The following is a 24504-nucleotide window of genomic DNA, read 5'->3' on the forward strand; positions in this document are numbered from 1 at the left end:
AAGCAATAGCTAAAAAGTCTGATGCAATCTTGGCTGCATTTTGTCCACATCATAAAAGACAGTATTTCTACTGAACTCTGTGCTAATTAGACTGCACTTATTGTATCCAGTCCAAGTCACTGCACTTTTTAGATAGGATTTAGAAGGGAGATATATGGATGATAAGAGGTTTGGAAAGAAAACACTATGAGGACTTGTTAAAGGAGCTGGATGTATTCAGGACTGACTGTTCCCAGAAGTAAGGTTAGGAAGGGAGCATTCTCTCTGGTTCCTTTTCTAAGAGAGTGTTACTATCAGAGAACTTGGAACTGGGTCTTTTGGTGCTGCCCCTCTCCTATAAATAGCATTCTCACTGGAAATAAGAGTACTCAAATGCTTTTGGACTTCTGAAAGATTTGGAGCTGGATAAAAAAAAAAAGTGCCCTTAAGCCTGAAATCAGAATGAGTCTGGTACTATTTTTCAGATGTACTTGTTTTATTAAAAGACATAAGCTTTGATGAACTGCAGCTCATGTAATCAGATGTAGGATTTAAATTGGCATGAGGCAGGGGGGAGAAAGGGTGAAGGTGGTTATGCAGATGCAAATGAGACAGATGCATGAGATACTGCCAAAGGTTTATTACTAGTTAATGCTGAATGTTACTGTTATGTAAAAATACTTTTTACTCCTTAATTTTTATCCTAATTTTAACTTTTTTAAAAAAAAATATTCCTTAAGGAATAAATATGCATTGTCCTGGTGTTGCTGGCCTTGTGATCCTAATAAATTGAAATAAAAACAAAAGCAAAATGATGTCAGTGATCAGTATATCGCCTATTTAATGAAGATAACAAAACGCTGATAAGTAATAAAGCAAAGGCAGAGCTGCTAAACTCCGACTTGGATTTATTGTTCTCCAACAAAAAACAAGCAATTCTCCTATATTTTTTTCTCATTGATGTCCACTAAGAAACTGAGATTAGCAGGATGAAGACATGGGAGTGCAGCTTGATAGAAGCATAGTTAGGTAGTAACTTTTTACTTGAAATGAGTTCACGTTTCCAGAGTCAGCTGAAGTGCATCTTAGAGCATTGAAGGATCCAGCTGATTATCTGGGTGAATCTTTATATATTACCTTTCAGAAATCTTGGAGAACTGGTGAAGTGCCAGATAACTGTAGAGCAAATGTTGTCTCTTTCTTCAAACAAGGGAAAGAGGAAGATCTGAAGAACCACAGAACAGTCAGGCTGACATTGATACCTGGGAAGATTCTAGAGCAGATCATAAAGAGATTGATCTGTAAGGAACTTGAAAACAATGTTGTTTTCCAGGTCATCGTGGATCTGTCAGAAAGAATTCTTATCAACTAACTTGTCAATCTCAATTTTTGGGAATGTGTGACTCTTGAGTTCACCAAAGCATTTGACAAAGTACCCCACAACATTCTGATTAGTAAGTGAATTAAGTGTGGGCTGGATGACATATAACAATTAGGGGGATACATTGCTAGCTTTAAAACTGCACTTAAAGAATGATCATCTATTACATCTCTTCGAACTGGAAAGACGAATTAGATGGGATATACAAAATGCCATTATAGGACTCTACATTTATATATATCATATTCATGACTAAGATGAAGAGGTGATAAGAAAGTTGATCAACTTTTCAGATGACACAACATTAGATGGGATAGCTAATGATTTGGATGACAGAAATAGAAAATGTTCTAGGTAGGTTAAAGAAATGGGCTGAAAATTAACAGGTATATGATCGGGATACCTGTCTTAGTAATGGTGTGAAAAAGAATTTGGAATAGTAGTTGATGACATACATTTATGAATCAATAATGTGCTGTGGCTGCAAAATAAATGCAATTATAGGCTGCATCAACAAAGTATATTTTGTAAATAACTGAAAGAAATAGTTTTTGTTTGTTATTCCTTGATCAAACCCTAGTTTGGGTATTGTGCCAGTTTTAGGCACCACATTTTAAGGGGGATTCAATGAAACACAACCAATTTCAGAAAAGATCAATGAGGATGATTTAAACGAAGTCCTATGAAGAAGACTGAAGGAGCGGAGTATATTTAGTCTTTGGGAAAAAAAGAGTGAGGGGGAATATGATAGCACTTCTTAATTATCTGAAAGGATGTCACAGAGAAAAAGGCTAAGACTTGTTGCCCCTCATTGAAATACACAGAATAATGTGTTTAAATAACAGGATGGAATATTCTGATGGAATATTAGAAAACAACTTCCAACCAGTATGAACAATTCAACTATGGGAACAAATACTCAGAGAAATAGTGGTCTCCCGTTGTTTGAATGCATTCAAACATACAAAAGCATACCATTCTGCCACGACCATTCCATTTTAAGAGAGATTCCTAGAAAAGGGCAGTGAAAATTATCAGGATGACAAAGGAAATAAAATGCTGTGGAGAGAGACTGAAAGAAAGGGGCCTTGAAGAGAAGTTTGAGGGGAGAAATGACAATATTTTCTAGTACCCCAAGAATGTCAAGACCCTTTCTCTATTGTTCCAGAATGCTGGATCCAGAATAATGGATTTAACTTAGAGCAAGACAGAATCCAATTGAATGTTAGGAAACAATACAAGAAAACCTTCTCTACCTGTAATAAGAGATTCTGAGTGAAGCTAATTAGCCAGAGAAATGTACTCCAGACATGACCAAACAGAGGCCAGACAGCCATCTATCTGGGATGTTTTGGCTGGCACTCCTGCACTGTATGGGAACCTGGATTCAGTGGCCCAATGGAGTACTTTCAGCGGTATATTTCCGTAATTCTATGACTGTGGTTTTGCTCATATTACCTCTAAAAATCAAAGCCACAATTGGGACATATATATGTATGCACTTTTGTGTATGTGTTTATCATGCGTATACCGCAAATCAGCCATATGTGACTTTTATGGCACAACTCAAGACATAAATAAGACCTTATGATTTGACAGTACTGCATAAGAATCCATAATAAAGTCTGAAGGATCCATCAGCTTCTGTGCATGAGAGTCATAATTTTGCAACATAGTGGCATTGTAAAGTAATAGAAACGTAATTTTACACATATGGGCACAGATCTGTAGCTTCTTGGAAATTTTATAACAGAACTGTTAGAAAGTCCATGAGAGTCAAAAAGATCTGGTTTTCAAGCACATATTTTGTGGCATAGTAGTATATGAAGTTTGGAATCTTTATGGCTCAGTCTATGCCCACCTATGATTTCATAGTTTCTTCATGGAGATCCCAAGTAAAAATCCAGATGATTCCTATTTTTATATTGTGGCACTGCAAAGAAATTTCACAATTTGCAAATCCCTTCTCATTAGTCCTTTCACACTTTTCCCACACTACTTACTAATTAACATTAACATGTTTTCTATTTGTGTTGAGAAAATATGGAGTTTTTTTTCACTGAATTTATTTTCCTTGTTGGGGCAGGGACAAAAAAGTTAAGACAGTGGCTGTGACTACGTGATGAAAGTTCTACCCCTTTCTTGCATGTGACACATAAAAAGGGGCAGGTTTCAACTGCCTAGTCATGGTTGCCATATTGACTGCTCATCTCCTCCCTCTGAAAATGCCTCTGCTTCCTCAGGAATTATTTTGATGCTCCTTTAAAGATATGCTATGGAACTTTCTGTAAATTATCCTAAGTGTGGGTAGAGAAAGACATTAAGATTAATAAAAATAAATAAATAATTGAAAGACAAAAAGATATTAGGCCTAGAAATGTAGTCTAACTGCCTGCTGTGGCAAAATAATAACAACAAAAATAGCAATCATAATGAGATACAGTAGTTCCTGGAGAAACAAAACATATATTAAGAGGTGAAGTTCACTTACTTGAAATATTTGTTTCAAGGAGAAGAGGGCCCGCCTCAACTCCCGTCCATTTGAGTTGTACAGTTTTTCTGAAAGCAAAAAATATTAAAAATAATTATCTGATTATCATATTCCATTGTCTGTTCTCTAGGGAAAGAAAGTGATATCTTTCCCCTTCCCCATGCCAAAGCTTTTAGTATGAAATACCGTGTATATGTAACAAAGGTGTAATAATAATAAAGAAACAAACAATTCAGAGCCAGAAGTGGAATGGGAAATTCAATGTCTCACCTCTAATCTCAAAGAGTAATTTGGAATGGTAGTAGGATACTTCACAACCAATGCATTAGTAATTAATTTATGGTTTAATTAATTTTCTAATCCAACAGTATTAATCGAGTTTTAAAAGCTTATTTGTCAGGATTGTATACTGTATGTCCTGACAGTATGGATTGGTAATTCACCCACCCAGCAGAAGAGTAGCATTCTTATGCCAGTAAGCCAATACAGTTTTGACACGTAAAATATTTCCAAAAACGTTTGTGACACTATCTGGGAAGTTGCATTTAGAGAGAGAGAGAGAGAGAGGAGAGAGGGAGGAAAAAACATATATTGCATAGGTATGACCATATTTTCTTGGAAAAAAATAAAGGGGAAACCTGAAAAAGGGGCAAATCTGAAACAGGTTCATAAGGATAAAATGTTTAAAGTGTTTATGTTTATAACTTTGCTTTACAAAGGAAAATTCAGGAGTAAAATCAAGAACAACTTTACAAAAATGCACATTTTAATAAAAATATCTAAAATCAAACAGTATAAGTAGATTGATTTAAAAAAGACTATTCAATTTCCATATTTTTCACATGAATGTGAAAGACTGTGCATTAAGCAGTCAATTGTATGGTAAAAGTGATCAAAATAAAGGAAAAAAGTGCGTTTTTGAAAAATAAATCAAAATTTATTTAAGAAAGCTATCCTTGAAAGGGCCGTCCTTTATAATAAAGGACGTGTGGTCACTGTATGCACAGCATAACTTCTGTGGATATACCTAACACTGTGTTCTGGATTCCAGCCACCAACATTCCGTTCAACGGGACACAGACAATTCCAGGCCCTTATAATTCATTTACTTAGTAGCTTCACTTAGCATAGCAAAATGTTCTGTTAGTTTAGGGTACACTTTGGTAGGGCTATTTTTAAGCCTCTTTTTAATTGGCACTGGAATGGAAGAATACAGCAAGGACATCTTTACTGCATGTAAAATGATAGTAATCTTGGTTCTGGAACACTTTGCTGGAGTTATAAGGAGAAAAAAAAAGATTTGTTGAAGCCATGATTGATTAACTATGTTAAATAATTTATTTGCATTCTAGAATTTTGTTATATTTTACTATTTTCTTTCAGTTAAGTCAAAATACCATAGAAAGATTTTCCCTCATAATAAAGATAAAATTTTAACTTTATAATAAGTCTGTGAAGCAAGTTGATTTGGGAACTTAATTGGCACAGCACAGATTTCTGGACTGAGATTTGACATGTTGTACATCAAATAGCTAATATGTTAGACTATCACAGTTTGGTAAACATCCATAATTTTTCTCCTTCTGAATAGTAAGTCTATTATGCTATATGCTCTTTCAAATAAGAGCAAATAAATAAAAGGATGATAGAGTAGAAGACAGTGAAGTCTCAGGATATAAACCAACAGAAAAATTTCCAGAGTCCACTATTCCTTTACTTCTGCAGGATTTTCCCACTGTTATTTCCAATGTGTTCTGCATAAGGAGAAAATATTTATTTTCTCTGAAAGAACAACATCATAGAAATTTCATAATCCCAACAGCCAACTAAGAAAAGAGACATCTCAGCAACTGCTTGTAAACATCCAATCCAACTTCCTTTTCTTTATAAAATCTTAACTCTCTTTGTTCTCATAACTATTCTTCTCTAATGCAAGTCAATGTAGAAAGCAATTTATCTTTGAATCAGGGCTTCAACTAGCCTATCTAGCTCAAGAATTAATTCACTACCATGAACAGGTTCATTGTATTTCCTGTCAGGGAAGCTGAAATAATATTCTTGAGGGGGGCAGTTGGCTATAATTCTAAACATCTGCTTTATTTACTTCATGGGCAAAATACGAACAAAAATATTCCTTGGAAGCATATGATCATCTGTTCCTCATCAGCATGAAAATTCCCGATTAAGTCATATATAAGGCATCGGCACAATTGCATACATTAGGTAATATGTTAAAGTATTTCAATCAGTTGAAGGCACAGTTGTAGTACTAGCCCCACACAGCATGTAAAATGATCATAAAACTCATTTCTTGAAACAATGATGAGCTTTTGGGCTGCTTCATTGATGCCAGCCACTAAAACCTACACCAGTATATCATTCTCATTTCATATTATAATTCCTATACTCAAAACAGAAGATTTTTTAACAAGAGTTTAGTCTATTTTCTCAGAAGTAGATCCCATGCCATTCAAAGACTTCTTAGCCCTGAAAGTATGCAAGGATCAGTGCCTTTTTTCTTAGTCCTGCTTCTCACTTACCAGAAATGGGGGTGGGGGGCAGGGATTAGGAGGCCTTCACCTGCTCTGATTTCCATTTGGAATGAGAGGATGATTCAGACTCTTAATGCAATCTCTGACCAAAGCCTCAATCCAGTTGTTGATTATGCTGTCTCTTTGGTATATTGGAGGAAGACTTGCAACAAATGCATTCTGACACAGTTGGCACAGTTTAGGATCCATCCATCAGTCTTATTCTGATGCAGCACTGATAATACAGCTATGTTACTTCTCTGTCACCCTTGTGTTTATTCAGTGTTGTCCAGAGTAACTGGTGTAGTGAACTACCTGCTTGCAACTGTATAAAGTGTCAAAGTCTCACTATGATGAATAGATGGAACATCTTCCAAATAAAATCACTTATATCCATGCCAATTTGGATCCTATCATTTTGACAGAATTGGAGACTCTGGACATATTCTGTAGCTCTTTGATCTCTGATGGATCCCTACGGAAAAATGTTCCATGGATACCCATTGATATGAAAGGGTCTCAGGGAAGCAAACTGGAAAACATAAACATTCAGCTGGAATGGACTGGCAGGAGACTGATAATTTGATTTAATTAGCTGCACTTTCATACCACCCACAACACAAATTTTCTGGGCCTCTCTGGGCAATATACAGTATGCTCTTTATTTTTAATTCAAGAAGGAAGTCCGTTGTAAGGATATGAAAAAGGAAGCAAGAAAGGAAAAGATTATCTTGTGGAATAAGCAGCAAATGGCAAAATTATTATTTGAAATATTTCACAACTTTGCAGCCTTTGGAACTTCTATGTCTCTGATGAGCCATTTAATACAGCAGATGTCTTTAAAAAACAATGAAAAGCTTATGCTGGTCTGTGACCGTAATAAAGATTTGATTTGACAATGAAATGCATATTTTTGCACACAACCATTTTTCTTCTTCTACCCAAAGTAAGATACTTAGGGTATCAATTCACTTGGGAGTAATCCAATTTTTAAAAATTCGTGTTTTCAATGAATCTCTGACAATATAGAGTCCATATCTGGCAATCACATAGTTGAATCCTGCATGTTAAACAAAACTCAAAAGGATTGTGGGAGACAGATAGACAGAAACTCAACTGACAATATACAGGAGATATAGGTATAGGTATTTCTTACAGTGAAATACCTGCCCACCTGAACCAAAGTCAAAAAAGTGCCTCATTTTGTTATAGTGATATATGGTAGTGGTGCAAATAAGCACTTAGTGAGAACTAAGACACCAACAGAATGATCTGCAGAGGAATGGATGGACTAGAAAGCTAATTAAATTAGTCTTTGTGCTCTTTGGCATCTGTAGGATAGACAGGCAGAACAATAACTGGCAAAATGTCAGGTCATACTAATTTATGGGAACTAACCAACTGCAAGACTGTCTGTTTTGGCAGAAATGAGTAGTGTGGGCTTGGTTTTTCCTTAAATGCAATTTGAAAGAAAGCTGCTTTCTACTAAAATTTGTTATGAATTCTAGGTTAAATTGTACAAACTTATTCACATTGAACTAATATCTTACTGCTGTTATTTAAACATGGAAATTCAACAGTATATCATCTTCTATGTAAGATTAGAGAATAAGATGATTGCAGTATCTCTTTATACTTCAAAATACATAGAACATTACAGTATAAATTATAATCCATGTCATATTAGATGCAGGGTCTCATAAATGATGATGTTTTCCTTTTCAGAGCAACATTGAATTGGGGAAAAAAGTGTCCAAATAGACATTGAACAGCTGCTGCTTCCCCAATCATTTGACAGACATGCCCCAATGAATTTATGCCCGATACATTTGTACAATGGACAGCACTTTCCCCAAATTCCATCAACTACAATAACTGCAAAGAGAATTTTAACAGATCCACAATCCATCCTCTGTAACATCAGAAATGGTACTGAAAGAATGAAATTATTTTACAAATCTATGTCCTCTAGCACTAATAAAAACAAATAAATGAGAAAAATAATTCATTATATATCATGTGATTTCTGTAGAATATTAAAAAAATAACAGGATCATTATTTTCAGGGAACAATATTGTTATGGATTTACTTTCAGCAATAAATTGTTTTATCTGGGAACAGCTTTTTCTTGGTTAAGCCTATATAATCCGTGATTTACCAGTCCAAATACAACTTATCCGCCACAAATGCAAGGTTACAAAGAGCTCAGTAAATCTGTTTTTTTTGTTACTGGTAAGACTAGCAACAAAAGGTTACCACATACATGGCAAGCCATAAGCCATGATTCTTGGGCTTGATGAGTCATAGGGTGTAAGCATCTTTAGCAAGGCTATAAGCGTATTTCACCACTCTTATATGTATAACTTACACAGCAGGAGTTGTGAGTCCAGGAATACTCCAGAGTGCACATTGCCTTTGAAAGGCCATCTCAGAGACGGTAAGATTTGAACTGGAGATGGTTACTCCCCATCCAAACCTGCATAGCCTCCAGTCATTGGGACAGAAACTCAATAGCCTCACTTGGCCAGCCCGAGGGTTGAAATTGGGTATCATTAGTGTGCTGAAGATACAGAACCGCAAGTTGGCAGAATACCCAGCAGTTTTATGTAAATGTTGGATAGGAGGGGAGGGAAAGTTGAACTCTGTGGTATCTCACACAGGATGGGCCCAGGGAGTGATCTTTTCCTCCCAACCAACACTGACTGGAATCAGCCTCAGAGAAAGGAAGAGAACCACCGTAAAATGGTGCTCCCAATCCCCAGCCTACAGAGCTGGCTCAAAAGGATACTGTGGTTGATAGTATTGTTATCAAAAGCTGCTGAGAGATCAAGGACCACAAAGATGGATGCATTACAGATTGATCGATTTATTTTTCTGATTTATGAAGCCACCCAACTCAAATAATGTGACTCTGGGTAGCATACAGCATGAAAACAAATCATAAATCATAAAGAAAACCCCCCAGCATATAACAGTAGGCCACTGCAATATATGAATACAAAATATAAAATGGCAACCAGCATACAACAGAACAATCAAAAAAGGGGACTCTTACTCAATTGGCCCCTTATGTCTGGGGGAAGAGCCAGGTCTTTATGACTTGCCTAAAGGTGAGAAGAGTTGGGGCCTCTCAAATGTCAGAGGGAAGATGGTCGCAGAAAAGAGGGACAACCATAGAAAAGGCATGCCTCCTTGGTCCCACAAGATGACAAGATTTAAAAGAAGGAACCTGAAGCATGCCCTCCCTCTGGGAATGCATGGGGCAGACAGATGTTCACAGAATAAGGCAGTCCCTTAAACAACCAAGTCCTATGCCATGTAGGACTTTAAAGGTGATAACCAGCACCTTGAATCGCATCTGGAAGCCTATCCAGAAAAAAAACCAGATTGCACACCAAGTCTGAATGGGGTAATGCCACCCCATTCAGAACCAAAGATGGAAATGCTGCATCTCCCCCACCTGAGAACCCAAAACCTATAGCTACTCAATCTTGGCAGGCTTGAGCTGCAACCTGTTCTTCCCCAACCAGACCTTCTCAGCCTCCTGACACTGGGAAAAAAACCTCATCAGCATCACTTGGATGACCAGGGACAGAGATATATAAGTGGGTCTCACCCTGAACTGACCTCCCTTAGTGACTTCATGTATATATTAAAAAAGGAGGGGAGAGCCCTGAGGCACCCAGCAATGTAGGGGCCTAGGGCTCCTCTGCTCCTCTCCCACCAATATCTACGAACCAGCCTTGGAAGAAAGAAGAAAACCGCCACAAAATGGTGCCTCCCACTCCCAACCCCCTTAGCCAGTCCATAAGGATACCATGGTTGATGGTACTGAAGGCTGCCAAGAAATTAAGGAGAGCCAGAATGGCTGCACCACCCCCATCCCGAGCTTGCCACAGGTCATTGAGAAGCACAACCAAAGCCATCTCTGTACTACTCCTAACCTGTACTTTTCCCAATTCCTTTTGTAGGTTGTTGTAGGTAATTTACCCAAACTGATTTTAATGCAATTTTAATAAAGCCCGTGGTTGTACTTAGTGGTAAGATATTATACTCCAACAAAATAGCATAATGTTTAGATATTAGTCCTTTAATGGACTTACTGATATCTAGAATTAATTTTAATTAATTTTTCAAATTCACTAAAGTGCCTTTTAATAATCTGAATATTATGTTGAGAAGAGAAAAAGGAACACAGAAATAAATGGCTTGAAACATGTTCCTTATGTGCTTGAAATTTACGTGAAATAGTATTGTGATGAACCAAAAGAAAATCTGATCATAAGCCATATTTATATGTTTCATCTTTGAAATAAAAACATAATGCAACATTTCTGGTTTTTCCTTATTTGGACCATAATAACTGAGTGCTCAATTTTCTAATCACCAAAATTAAAATCAATCAATAAATATCAGATATTTCTCGTTCCACCACAAAATTAGAAAACTATCCTAGCAATGTTGAATTACCACCTCTGACTAATACATTTCCTTGATAAGAAATCCTTCTCATCAGAAAGAATACAACTTTCTTGCAAAAAACAAATTCAGGTTTCTAATGGTTTACCCCATTAGAAAGAGTGGTTGGGAGTCAGACAGCATATAAATGCAAATACATCAATACAGTAACTAAGTTCTCTTCCCCTTCCTGGATGGGTATCTGAGGTCTCCAACATTCCACAAGACAACAATATAAAAGCAGTACATTTGTTAATAAAATCACCTGAGTATTTCTATGGGACAAGGAAACAGAAAAAAAGAGAAACAATATTCAGTGAATTGAGGTATTAGGCTGTTTACTTTTGACTGTATGACAACTAGTTCTCACCTGATATAGGAGACAGGTGAACAAAAACATTATTTTCACTGCAATATATTCAAAAAAATGTTTGATGGGAAAGCTATAAAATATTATCTCAGGTCATTCATCTGAAGAGGTTTACTACAACTGGGCTCAGCCTCAGTTCTAAAAAAACAAACAAACCCCAAATAATAGGGAGATTCAATTTCCAAATTATATTCAGAAAAACCTTTTGTAAAATATTTTCTCTAAAGGCCACTAGGGGCTGGTCTTGCTCTGCATTAGAGGATACTGAGAAATCTTAAGTTATTTCCACATCATAAAAATTTCATCTTGAAGAAACGTTCACCTTACAGGCCCACCATTTTTTTTCATGTAATTCCTATCAGTACTTTCAAAATGATAATTATCTTATTTAGCTCTTTCATGTCTTTATAAAAGATACTCATTTTCTGCTTCCCTCAACTTTAGCTGCATGCTTTAGCTGTAAGTGAGAGATTTCAAAAACACTGAAAGTTACAAATTAGAAAAAAACCCTGTCTCTCAAGAATGTTGACTGTGTCTGAAGTTAAAATAACTCTTTTTAATTAATCAGACATGGTTATCAGCAATGTCAGGTACATCAGCTCCTTTAATATCTATAGTTACCAGCTGTTCCGCAGGTAGCCTTTTTCCCTTGGTAGATGAGAGAGGGATGTGGAGTTCAAACTTTAATCAAAAGATAATTAGATAAGGTTTCCACTTACCAGTTAATTAAGCAGTCTAAGAGAAGAGATTTTCTGTGAAGCTAACAGGAGAGTCCAAGAACTGTAGCTAGCGAGTCTCCACCTTAACCGGAAATCTCCCCACAGCAAAAATTGTGAGGTACGTAGGGTTGAGAATGTGTGAATGGCCCAAAATCATCTAGTGACTCCCAGGGCTAAGGCTGGACTTGAACCAGGGTCATCCTAGGCCTAGTCCAGTATCTTAATCATTACACCATCAATTATATTAGTGCTAAAATTAAAGGAAAATAGAAAAATTTACATGCATGTTCAGAATCACCTTGCCAAAGAATAATGATCAATTCAAAGAATATTCTTTAAATCTGGCAGACTAGTGCATATATAAAATAAGATTTCATCTTAGAATATTCATTCCTTCATTCTTTCACTCATTTATTCAATTTATGGCCATAGACCAAAATACAGGAAGAAAAACAACAGAGAAAAAACTTTTTTTTTTGGTTATTCTTTAAAAGTCAGGTAAAAGAAAATTAAAAGACAGGAAGCAAGGATTTTTTTTTTAATCCAGAGGTAGAATATTGTATTTGCTCATGTTTATGATTATTTCTAATATACCTGATTCAGTCATGTGCATATAGTTTTTCTTTTAGTACTTTTGTTTTATCTTTTGGTAAAAAAAAACCTTTCTCAGTTATCATTTTGAGTCACTACTTCTCCTCATCATCTACCAGCAATGCCCCCTGGATTCCACATAGGACAAACAGGACAAACTTTACGCAAAAGAATTAATGGACACAAGTCTGACATCAGGACTCAAAATAAGGACAAAGTAAAAGAGAGCATTTCAACCTCCCAGGACATTCCATGACAGATCTCAAAGAGGCTGTTTTGGAAAAGCAAGATTTTAACAGCATCATCAAGGGAGAAGTTGTTGAAGCCACAAACAACAAAAGGTTTATGGCAACCTCAGATGGCCTCAACAAGAGTTTTTAACACATTACAGGTAGTCCTCAACTTATGACCAGTTGTTCAGCAACTGTCTGAAGTTACAACAGCATTGAATGAATGCTGGTTAGGACTGGTCCTCAGAGTTCTGCCCATCCCAGCACTTCTGTGGTCATGTGACCACGCTCTGGATGCTTGGCAAACCACTCGCACTTACAACTAGTTGCCAAGCACCCCGCAATCACATGACCGCCATTTGCAACCTTCCATGCTGGCTTCCCCAGAAAGCCAAAAGGGAAGCCAGCTGGGAAGATCGCAGTTACTGGGGTAAGTCTCCCCCACCCACACACCTTCCCTCAGCCCCACTATGCTTGTGCTGTGCCTGCTACTCATGTACCCCTGTGCAACCTCCTTGACCTGCACTCGTGTGCTCCCTCTCTGAGCATGTACATCTCATGCACCCTCTCTGACTGACACAACACCTCTCACGGACCCCAGTGCACCCTCATCAACCTGCGCCACAACCCCATGCTCCCACCCTGAGTGACATCTCTTGCACACCCTTGCCGACCTGTGCGGCGCCTTTCATGCACCTCCATGCACGCTCCCCAACCTGTGCTGCATCCCCGTGCTCCCTCCCCAAGCCATGTGGTGCTTCTCATGCACACTCACTGACCCATGCAGCAGCTTTCGTGCACCCTCCCCCTATTCATCCACCCCTTCCCCACTCGGCAACAGCCACTTACTTGCCTGCAGGCCTGGGACTTGCAACTTCCTGCTGGCTTCCCCACTGACTTTGGTTGTGGGAAGCTGGTAGGAAGTTGCCTCACCTAATGACTGTGGGATTCAGTTAACAACAGCAACTGGGACTGCAGAGAATGCTGTTGCTAAGTGATGTGGTTGCGTTTCACGACTGCATCGCTTAGTGATGAAAATTCTGGTCCCAACTGCCATTGTAAGTCAAGGACTACCAGTATAATGATTAATTGGTAGAGTACTGGTAGTCTGTCTCACATGTTACCAGCGTCTGCATTACCGACCTTTCTTCCCCCTCCTTTCCCCCCTGCCCCTACGCCAATTTAAATCTTACATCAGTCTAGCTGCTTTATATATCTTATGAAATAAGCTGCAGCTCACAAATATGCCTCATTATAGTTGGTCGCATATTCAGCCAGATGTTTAGACTGGATTTAGCATTTTTATCCACCTATCCAGTCCTTCCCAAGGACCTGGGATAGGCAGATGTGAGGTGAGTTGGGCTGAGAGAGAGTGACTGGCCAAAGTTGCCCAGTCTTTTTTCATGCCTAAGCCAGGCCTAGAATTCAACTCTCCTGGTTTCTAGGCCTGGTTTAGCCTGGCTATAACTCTCCTCCTACAATGTTTGTTTCGCTTTTATAGCCCTGTTCAGGTGTCATACTATTAAGAGCACTCACATGAACATCTTCATATATACAACTAAATTGTTAATTCAAATGTGTTATTCAGCAAAGAAAATATGTTGTTAAGCAACATTTCCCCAGAAATGCACACATAAAACCTCACTTAATTTATTTTTAAAAGAAAACCAATAACTAGCAGGTTGAAAAGACTAGACAAACCTCTTTAAAACAACATGTGGGTCATGGTACAACCACATCCAAAGTGTTATGAGACCTCTGGGAAACTCTTGCTGCCCTATTTCTGCTTCTAAAAAGTCCTAAGGAGATCTGTATTATATCTATGAGACAAACCTTACATACAGCATATGAAGAAAATTGCATAAATCTCTGTAATTCTTTTCCCATTAGACTGCAATAACTTATTGCTAGAAATGGGAGTAATTTCTTTTGTTCAGACTGTCTGGATTCCCAAAGATCAGAGACATAATACTGTAAAAAGAAATAGCTGAGAAGTATCCTGGTGACCATGAGTTTCCCCTATACCACCCCCCTCTGCAGGGAGGCAGGACCCATGTGATTGGTCTGTCCCTGGCGCCTGATGGACCCGTCAGGGTTTCAGAGGGAGCTGGGGGGTATTCCCGTGGATCTGCTGCACGGTCCAGTGGAGGCCTTGGCTGCTGGAATAGGGAGGCGGCCGGGGCCTTGGACAGGATCACACCTATGCGACCTCTCTTGCCACATCGTCCCCGACACTCCCTGTGGTTTATGGAGGAGTTGAGGGTGCTGAAGAGGGTCAAGAGACAGCTAGAGTGCTGCTGGAGGAAGACAAAGACCGAATCCGACCGAACACGGGTTAGAGCCGCTATCAAGACCTACACTGTGGCAATAAGAGCGGCAAAACACCAATACTTCTCTGCCCTTATTGTGTCTGCAGAATGCTACCCGGCGGCCTTGTTCAGGATCACTAGGTCCCTCCTTGCAAGGGGGATGTGGGGGTTCATTGCAGGGCTGTGCGGAGGAATTTTCAGAGCATCTGCAGGACAATGTCGCTCGGATTCATTCCAGACTCCGAGCATGGGGCAGGGTCTGGGGAGATATTGGGGGACTGTTCTTACCTAGTTATCTGGGAACAGTTTGATCCTGAGGAACTGGACAGGATCCTTGGGACTATGAAGGCCACCACTTGCCCATCCTGGCTAGTGAAAGCAGCTCGGGAGGTGACGTGGTTGGATCCAGGCGATGGTTAATACATCCTTGCAGGAGGGAGTGTTTCCAGCTGCCTTTAAGGAGGTGTTGGTGCACCCCCTCCTCAAGAAACCCTCCCTGGAACCTACTGTACTGGACAATTTTCATCTAGTCTCCCACCTCCCCTTTTTGGGGAAGGTGGTTGAGAAAGTGGTGGCATCACAGCTCCAAAGGGTTCTGGAGGAAACGGATTATCTGGACCCCTTCCAGTCAGGTTTCAGGCCCGGTTATGGAACGGAAACGACGTTGGTCGCACTTATGGATGATCTTTGGTGGGAGTGGGATGGTGGAAGTGCGACCATCCTTGCTCTCCTTGATCTCTCAGCTGTTTTCAATACCGTCAACTACGGTATCCTGTTGGGACGACTCAGGGAGTTGGATGTGGGCGACACAGTATTGTGCTAGTTCAGCTCCTTTCTTCAGGGCCGATCCCAATTGGTGGTGATAAGGAGCGAGAGGTCCCATCCTCGGCCCCTTCTTTGTGGGGTGCTGCAGGGTTCGGTTCTCTCTCCGCTCCTTTTCAACATTTACATGAAACCGCTGGGTGAAATCATCCACCATCTAAGGATGAGGTATCATCAGTATGCTGATGATACACAATTATACATCTCCATCCCAGGTGAAGTAAGTGATGCCTTGATCGTCCTTTCACAGTGCCTGGAGGCTGTAAGGGTCTGGATGGGGAACAACAGGCTTCAGCTAAACCCTGGTAAGATGGAGTGGCTGTGGGTTAATGGCTCCTCTGTATAAGGGATGTTGTCATCTTTGATGCTGGATGGGGTAGCACTGCCCCAAACAGACCCAGTGCGTAATCTGGGGGTACTCCTAGACTCCCGGCTCCTCCTTGAAGAGCAGGTGGCAGCCGTGGCAAGGAGGGCCTTTGCACAACTTCGGGTTGTGCATCAGTTATGCCCTTTCCTGGATCGGGATGCCCTTCGAACAGTCACTCATGCCCTTGTTATCTCCCAGATAAACTACTGCAATGCGCTCTCCATGGGGCTACCATTGAAGAGTATCCGGAAGCTAATACGGACTATAAAAATCACTATATTAGAAGATCTCTATTAAAAGTTTGGAATAAATGTAGACCACTTTTATGGCCTAAGATGACGATGTGGACCTCTACACAAGAAGCTTTCTATAGAACTGAAACAAGAGATAGAGATAAATGGATGAGATACCAAGATTTATTAGAAAAAGAACAAGGAGAATACAAAATTAAATCAAAAGAACAATTGGTTTTAGAAGGATATACCTTTCTTTTTTTAAAATAATATTTTATTCAAATTTTAAAGTTACAAAGTTAAAAGTTAGAAATGAAAAAGAAAATGGAAAATACAAATTATAAAGAAAAGGAAAAGAAAAAGTGAGATAAAGTAAAAGAAAAAAGATATAAAAAATAGATAACTTCCAATCTATCTCTGGTCTTAGGAATAGTAAGACTATCATAAGTGCTAGTTTTTAATACATTAAGTAGGAGTAATTCTTTGTCAAAACATATCCCATTACATTTATAATCTAATCTTCAAATCTCCATGTAAGCTTCACCCCACCTGCATTTTGCAAATAGTCCATCAATGGTTTCCATTCTTTAAGATAACAGTTACTTGAGTTTTCTTTTAATAAGCAAGTCAGTTTATCATTTTCTGCCATGTCCATCAGTTTTAACAACCATTCTTGTATTGTTGGTAGTGTCTGGGTTTTCCAAAATTGTGCATAAAGAAGTCTTGCTGCGGTAATCATGTATTGAGTAATTCTAATAAGATGTTTTCCTATTTGAAAATCCATTATCCCCAACAGGAATAGTTCTGGTTTAAATGGAATCTGTATTTGTAGTATGCTCTGCATCAACATTTGCATTTGAATCCAGAATTTCTTTGCAATTTTACATGTCCATCACATATTGTAAAACGACCTTTCTTGTTGGTTACATTTCCAACAAACATTGCAAATTGTCCCATACACCTTTGATAGTCTTTGGGGTGTCATATACCATCGATACAACATTTTAGAAAAATTTTCTTTCAAATTATAACATAAAGTAAATTTTAATCCTATAGACTACATATTTTCCCATTGCTGCGTATGTATATTATGTCCAATATTTTTTGCCCATTTAATCACGCTGTCAGAACCTGCATCACCCAACTGTTGTTGTTTTCCATTGTATTGCATTCGTTGGGAGTTGGATTGATTTGTTTCTGCCACTGGTAACTAAGGGGGGGGGTGGCTGTTAATGGTTGTAAGGGGAGTTGGGAAGCTGCTTAACCATATATGGGCAATTTAAACTGGCTTGATTGCAGGCCAGGCAGCTGGGGCCCAAAGAACCAGGAAGAAGCTCGGGGAGGAGGGGGAGGAAGGAGAGAGGTCAACAACAGGTGAAGAGGAATCACGACGCCAGGCAATAAGGGGAGGGGGGATAAATAGAGGGAGGTTTACCCAAGGCGTTAGTTTTAGCAATGTTCTGTTTACAAGCTACATGCACCCCTTAATAAAGAAGTATTTTTCTGAACCAAGTCTGGTTGCGTGAGAATGCTTCAGAACTGAGAGTTGGACATCGTGGACTTGACATTTTGCTAAAACTCCCTGATACTGGATTTCACCCGAGAGGAAACTCTACGAGGAATTTCCAGCAACTTAGCATGGCGTCTGAGGAACTGCAGAAAAGTTCAACGGAGGCACCAGCAGAAGAGGAGGAACGGCAAATCCCCCTCACTGAAGCTCTAGCGGGCGCTAGACCGAAGACCCCCACGAGGCGACTGGCCCACCACTGGGACCCACCGAGAGACCTGAGTTTCTGGGAAACCACTGGAGGGTTCACCCCAGAGGTGCCAGCCCGCCATAGATGGTCGAAGGCCATGGGGACCGCGGCCAATGTAGCAACGCCATGGGATGAGGGACAACGGGTGAGGGAGCTGGAAGGTGAAGTGCGCGCACTGAGGAAGGAGTTGGACAAGCTGAGGATTCTGGCGCAACCTTCCGTGCAACCTTCCAACCCCCTACAGGGCCCGGCGCCGCTCGACCAGCCCTCCCCAATGGCTCCGCTGGAACCACCGCCCCTTCCCCCTCATCAGGCCCCGGTCCAAAACCCCGCAGGACGCGGTGGGGGAGTGGACCAGCAGCAAGTCGCCCCATGACCATAGCAGGAGGAAGGGGACCTATTGCAAAGATGGGGGCTAGTAGAGATGTACAACGGAGACCCTGCCCAACTGCCCAACTTCTTGAACCAGGGGAGAATCTGCATGGCCACATGCAGGCACCTGTTTGCCAGCGATGCCTGGCGGGTGCTGTATGTATCCCACTTCCTGGTAGGCATGGCAGCTGAGTGGGTGAACGACTTGAACGAAGCAGAGGCCCCAGAACTGGGGGACTTTGACCGCTTCATCACCGCCCTACGGGACCGATTCGAGGACCAATGTGCCCACTCGCACGCCGCGGAGGCGATCAGGGAGCTGAAACAAGGGGCGCGCCCCGTGTCAGACTATGCGCTGGAGTTCAAGCGCTTGGTGGCGAAGCTCCCCGACTGGCCAGAAGCATTCCTCATGCGGCTCTTCCAGGAGGGGCTGGACCCACGGCTCTTCGAGAGGGCCGTGGTGCGAGGATGCACAGCGACCTTGGCGGGATGGATCACCCATGTCTCCGTGTTGGAGGTGCAACTGGCCAGAGTCAAACCGCATGGCGCGGAGGCAAGATGGCAGCCTCCTAGCGCTGCATGGCAAACAGGGAAGAAAATGGCAAGGAAGGAGTTAACCCCCTCGGCAAGGCCGTAGGCCGCGGGGAAAGCCTGCTTCATGTGCGGCGAGAAGGGGCACTTCGTGGCGGCCTGCCCCCAGAACCCAAGGCTACAAACCGTGGCGAAAGGGACAAAAGCCGAAAAACCTGCAAAGCCGATGAAAGCCCCACGGAAAAGCACGGGGGCGAGAGGCAAAGAAGAGCGGCTGAAGATTGCCTACCTCTCCGACAGCGAGGACGAAGGGGAGAGCGCCAGCGAGAGGGAGGAGAGCCCAAGGCATGACCAGCCGATCCCGAGCAAATCGATCGACGACATCCGGGTGAGTCCGATGACATATGAGGTAGTGATCCGTGCTCCGCAATCGACTCGTCGGGCCCGGCTCACAGCATTGCTCGATTCAGGTTGCTCCTGGAGTTTGATCAGCCCCGTGCTCCTCACCGGATTAAATTTAAAAGTGCACTGGCTGAAAACTCCCATAATCTTCAGGCAAGTGGATGGAACAGCAGTGGGGGGAGGTGCAGTCCGCTACTACACAGAGGCTTTTGAGTTAAAAGTCGGAACGCACTGGGAGACTTTAAAATGCCTGGTTGCGCCGCTGGCTAGTTACCCCCTCATTCTGGGAATGTCCTGGCTGGAACGGTGGGACCCCCGCATCAGCTGGCGGGAAAAGACGCTGACCTTTCCGGATGGCGGGCAGGGGATTGCACAGGCGGAGCCCAACCAATGAGGGGAGCTGGGGGCAGCAGCCCTGAAGGAGCAGCTCCAAGGGAGGAAGCCCCACGTGGGGGGAGGGGAGGAAATCCCCTGGCAATATAGGGACTTGGCGAAAGTCTTTAGCGAAAAGGAGTCTGACCAACTACCACCACACCGCCCCACAGACTGCGAGATTGAGATAGTGCCAGGAGCGAAGTACCCAGCCCCAAAAATGTACTCAATGACCCAAAAGGAAATGGGGGCATTGAGGGAATTCATTGACAAAAACTTGAGCCGGGGCTTCATAGTGCCTACCAAATCCCCCCTGGCGGCGCCAGTACTTTTCAGAGAAAAGAAAGATGGGACTTTACGCTTATGCACGGACTATAGGGGGTTAAATGCAATATGCACAGAGAACAAGTATCCTTTCCAATAAAGGATTTGTTAGCCCATTTGGCAAAAGGAAAGATTTTTACCAAACTAGATTTGAGAGAGGCATATTTCTGCGTGCGCATAAAAGCTGGGCACGAATGGAGGACCACATTCCGCTGCGCACTGGGACACTACATGTATCGAGTTCTCCCATTCGGATTAAAGGACGCACCAAGGGTATTCATGCAACTGATTAATAAAGTCTTGCACGAGTTTCTCTACCGAGGAGTGTTGGTGTACTTGGATGACATTTTAATCTACACCGAAACAATGGAGGAACACGTGAAATTGGTCAGGAAAGTGCTGGAGAAACTGCTAAATGCGCAGTTGTATGCAAAATTATCCAAATGTGAGTTCCATAAGGATTGCATTGACTATCTGGGCTACAGAATATCTAATAAAGGAGTGGAAATGGATCCCAATAAGGTGCGGGATGTCCTAGCCTGGGAGGCCCCAAAAACCAGGAGACAACTGCAACATTTCCTTGGCTTTGCCAACTTTTAGAGACAGTTTATTCCTAATTTTGCACAAGTAGCCCTCCCTTTGACTGATCTTTTAAAAATGAAGGACAAAGTCACGGCAGCAGCAAAAGCTCCAGGGGCCTCTTTAAAGAGTATGTCAGGAGGCTTTTGAAAGCCTCAAGCAATTATTTACTGATGAACCCATCCTGAAGCACCCAGATCCAGCAAAGCCTTTTGTTATTCAGGCCGATGCCTCAGATGTAGCAACTGGTGCAGTCCTATTACAAAAGGATGGGGAAGGAGTGTTAAAACCATGTGCTTACTTATCTAGAAAGTTCACTGAAACTGAGAGGAGCTGGCTGGTGTGGGAAAAGGAGGCTTTCGCAGTGAAATGGGCTTTAACAAATGGACACATTTGCTGGAAGGTGCGGAGGAGGCTTTTGAGGTTTGGACGGACCACAAGAACTTAGAAGCGTTGACATCACCCAGAAAGTTGTCTCCTAAACAAATAAGATGGGCGCAATTCTTCAGCAGATTTAATTTCACTTTAAAATACTTCCCAGGAGGGCGGAATTTCTTGGCATATGCTCTTTCCAGGCTGCCCCAGAACAATAGCCAACGGGAGAAGGTGGTGTCAGCTGTAATCCCAAACCGGCAGGGGCCAGAACTGGCAGCTGCAGTCACCAGATCACAAAGTAATGTCACCAAAACCCTCCTCAAGTCAGAGTTATTAACGGACTTAAATCGATTCCTGGAACAGGATGAGTGGTTCCAGGAGAATAAGGAGGAACTAACCCAGAGGGAGGGGGCATGGTGGAAAGGAGATAGACTGTACGTGCCTCAGGAGGCTCAAAAAATGGTACTGCAAAGGTGCCATGATGATAAAACAGCAGGACACTTTGGCTTTGTCAAAACTTTACATCTACTCCGCAGGCAATTTTGGTGGCCTTCGCTCAGGAGAGATGTGGCAGAATATGTAACTACCTGTCCTGTATGTGCTATGGCCAAAAGGCAAGGGGGGAAACCACGTGGGTTATTACAAACTGTGGCCTGCCCTGAAAAACCATGGAAAGAAATAAGCATGGATTTTATTGTAGGCCTGCCAGAGAGCAGGAAAATGACGGTGATTTGGACTGTTACTGATCTCTTCTCTAAACAAACTCACTTCATCCCGTGCAAAGCCATCCCCTCAGCGCCTGAACTAGCTGCATTGCTTATCCAACACATATACAGATTACACGGTTGTCCTGAAAGAGTGATCAGCGACAGGGGGGTCCAGTTCTCATCTAAATTCTGGAAGGCATTTTTAACCCTTTTGGGGTCTAAGCAAGCCATGAGCTCTTCCTTTCATCCTCAGACGGACGGAGCGACAGAGAGGAGGCATGCGGGGTTGGAACAATATTTGCGATGTTTCATAAACCATCAACAGGACAACTGGGTGGACTTATTACCTTATGCTGAAGTGGCTTACAATAGTACTGGGTGGCTGTATATGATAGTACTGGGCTGTCACCTTTCCAAACTGTATCAGGGCAAGATTTTGTACCTATACCTGAACTTCCGCACGCTCAAACAGGGGTTAAAACAGTAGATGAATGGGGTGACAAGATAAGGAGATTGTGGCCTATCGCTGAAAAAGCGATTACAAAAGCTAGAGAAAGTTACAAAGCACAAGTAGATAAGAAGAGAGCACCACATGAACCGTGGAAAGTGGGGGACAAAGTGTGGTTATCTATCAAGAATCTGAAATCTTCTAGGGCATGTAGAAAGCTTGATAATAAATACATAGGACCTTTCACGGTGGATAGAGTAATTAACCCAGTGTCTGTACGCTTGAAACTCCCCAAAACCCTCAGGAAGATTAATCCTGTCTTCCACAGTGAACTATTGAAACCCTACAAGGAATCTGATAAATGGAGGCCGGTAGTGGGCCCTCCTGAACCTGTTATGATTGAGGGGGAACAACACTTTGAGATCAAGGAAATATTGGACTCTAGAAAATTCAAAGGAGAGATTTAGTATTTGGTACATTGGAAACATTTCCCTAAATCACTGGCTGAATGGGTCTCCAAAAGACATGTTAGAGCTCCTGACTTAATTTTGGACTTTTATAAGAATTATCCTAACAAACGCAGGTGAACGTGTTGAACTCTATGGGATGTATGTCTTCATAATTCCAGTTCCTCTTTTTCTTATTTCTAGGGCTCCTGGCCAGCGTGGTGAAGAGAGATTTTTTTGGGGGGGCAGCATGTCAGAACCTGCATCACCCAACTATTGTTGTTTTCCATTGTATTGCATTCGTTGGGAGTTGGATTGATTTGTTTCTGCCACTGGTAACTAAGGGGGGGGGGGGTGGCTGTTAATGGTTGTAAGGGGAGTTGGGAAGCTGCTTAACCATATATGGGCAATTTAGACTGGCTTGATAGCTGGCCAGGCAGCTGGGGCCCAAAGAACCAGGAAGAAGCTCGGGGAGGAGGGGGAGGAAGGAGAGAGGTCAACAACAGGTGAAGAGGAATCACGACGCCAGGCAATAAGGGGAGGGGGGATAAATAGAGGGAGGTTTACCCAAGGTGTTAGTTTTAGCAATAATTTGTCTCAACAATAATTTATACATTTTTGCTATTAAGTGTTCATCTGTTTCACATAATTGAATTTCAAATTCCGATTTATTCTGTTCAAATCCAAATTCTTTTTTATCAATTTTAAATTTTTCTTTATATTGTATATAAGAAACCCATTGAAAAGTATATCCTTCTAAAAGCAATTGCTCTTTTGATTTGATTTTATATTCTCATTGTTCTTTTTCTAATAAGTATTTGTATCTCATCCATTTATTTTTATCTCTTGTTTCAGTTCTATAAAAGGCTTCTTATATAGAGGTCCACATCGGCATCTTAGGGCATAAAAGTGGTCTGCATTTAGTCCAAACTTTTAATAGAGATCTTCTGATATAGTAGTTTTTAAAGTCCACATTAACTTTAACTTTATCATACCACAAATATCCATGCCATCCAAATCTCAAATTATAACCTTCCAAGTTTAATAATTTTTCAGTTCTCAAGGTAATCCATTCTTTAAGCCATACTAAACCACAAGCTACATAGTACAATTTCAAATCAGGAAGACCCAAACCATCTCTTTCTTTCACATCTTGTAAAACTTTATATTTTATTCTTGGTTTTTTCCCTTGCCATATAAACTTAGAGATGTCACATTGCTATTGTTTAAAGGGTGCTTCTGAAGTCAATATTGGAATTGTCTGGAAAAGATATAGGATTCGCGGCAAAATATTCATTTTAATCACCGATATTCTTCCTAGTAATGACAATTATAACTTTTCCCATCAGTTTTTAATATCTGTCCAGAGTAGAACATAATTATTCTGAAATAAACCAGCATTCTTTGATGTCAAATATACTCCCAGGTATTTTATTTTTTTCTCTATTGTAAATCCAGTTAGTTCATTCAGTTTCTTCTGTTGATAAAAATCCATATTTTTAGTTAAAACCATTGAGAAGGATATACCTTTCAATGGCTTTCCTATATGCAATATAAAGAAAAATTTAAAATTGATAAAAAGGAATTTGGATTTGAACAGAATAAATCGGAATTTGAAATCCAATTATGTGAAACAGATGAACATTTAATAGCAAAAATGTATAAATTATTGTTGAGAGAAGAAATGGTTGAAGAACAAGTTAAAGAAT

The 24504-nt window shown here is 41.0% G+C and overlaps 1 protein-coding gene across 10 annotated transcripts in view; it reads right to left on the reverse strand.

Moving 5' to 3' along the window:
- FHOD3 (formin homology 2 domain containing 3) overlaps positions 1–24504 on the reverse strand; it is a 330045-nt gene that overhangs the window by 171494 nt on the left and 134047 nt on the right. For all 10 annotated transcript variants that reach the window (XR_015794612.1, XM_088133068.1, XM_088132739.1 and 7 more), the window contains exon 4: positions 3852–3919. Coding sequence is in view for 9 of the 10 variants with exons in the window: in XM_088133068.1 (XP_087989194.1) it covers positions 3852–3919 (68 nt within the window). In the remaining variant the exon portion in view is untranslated. The remainder of the gene's footprint in view (positions 1–3851; positions 3920–24504) is intronic.

This window comes from Python bivittatus, unplaced genomic scaffold (assembly GCF_059951505.1).
Source record: "Python bivittatus isolate LINGU-HERP-01145 unplaced genomic scaffold, Pbiv_v1 ctg000000_np1212, whole genome shotgun sequence".
NCBI classification, from domain to species: domain Eukaryota; kingdom Metazoa; phylum Chordata; class Lepidosauria; order Squamata; family Pythonidae; genus Python; species Python bivittatus.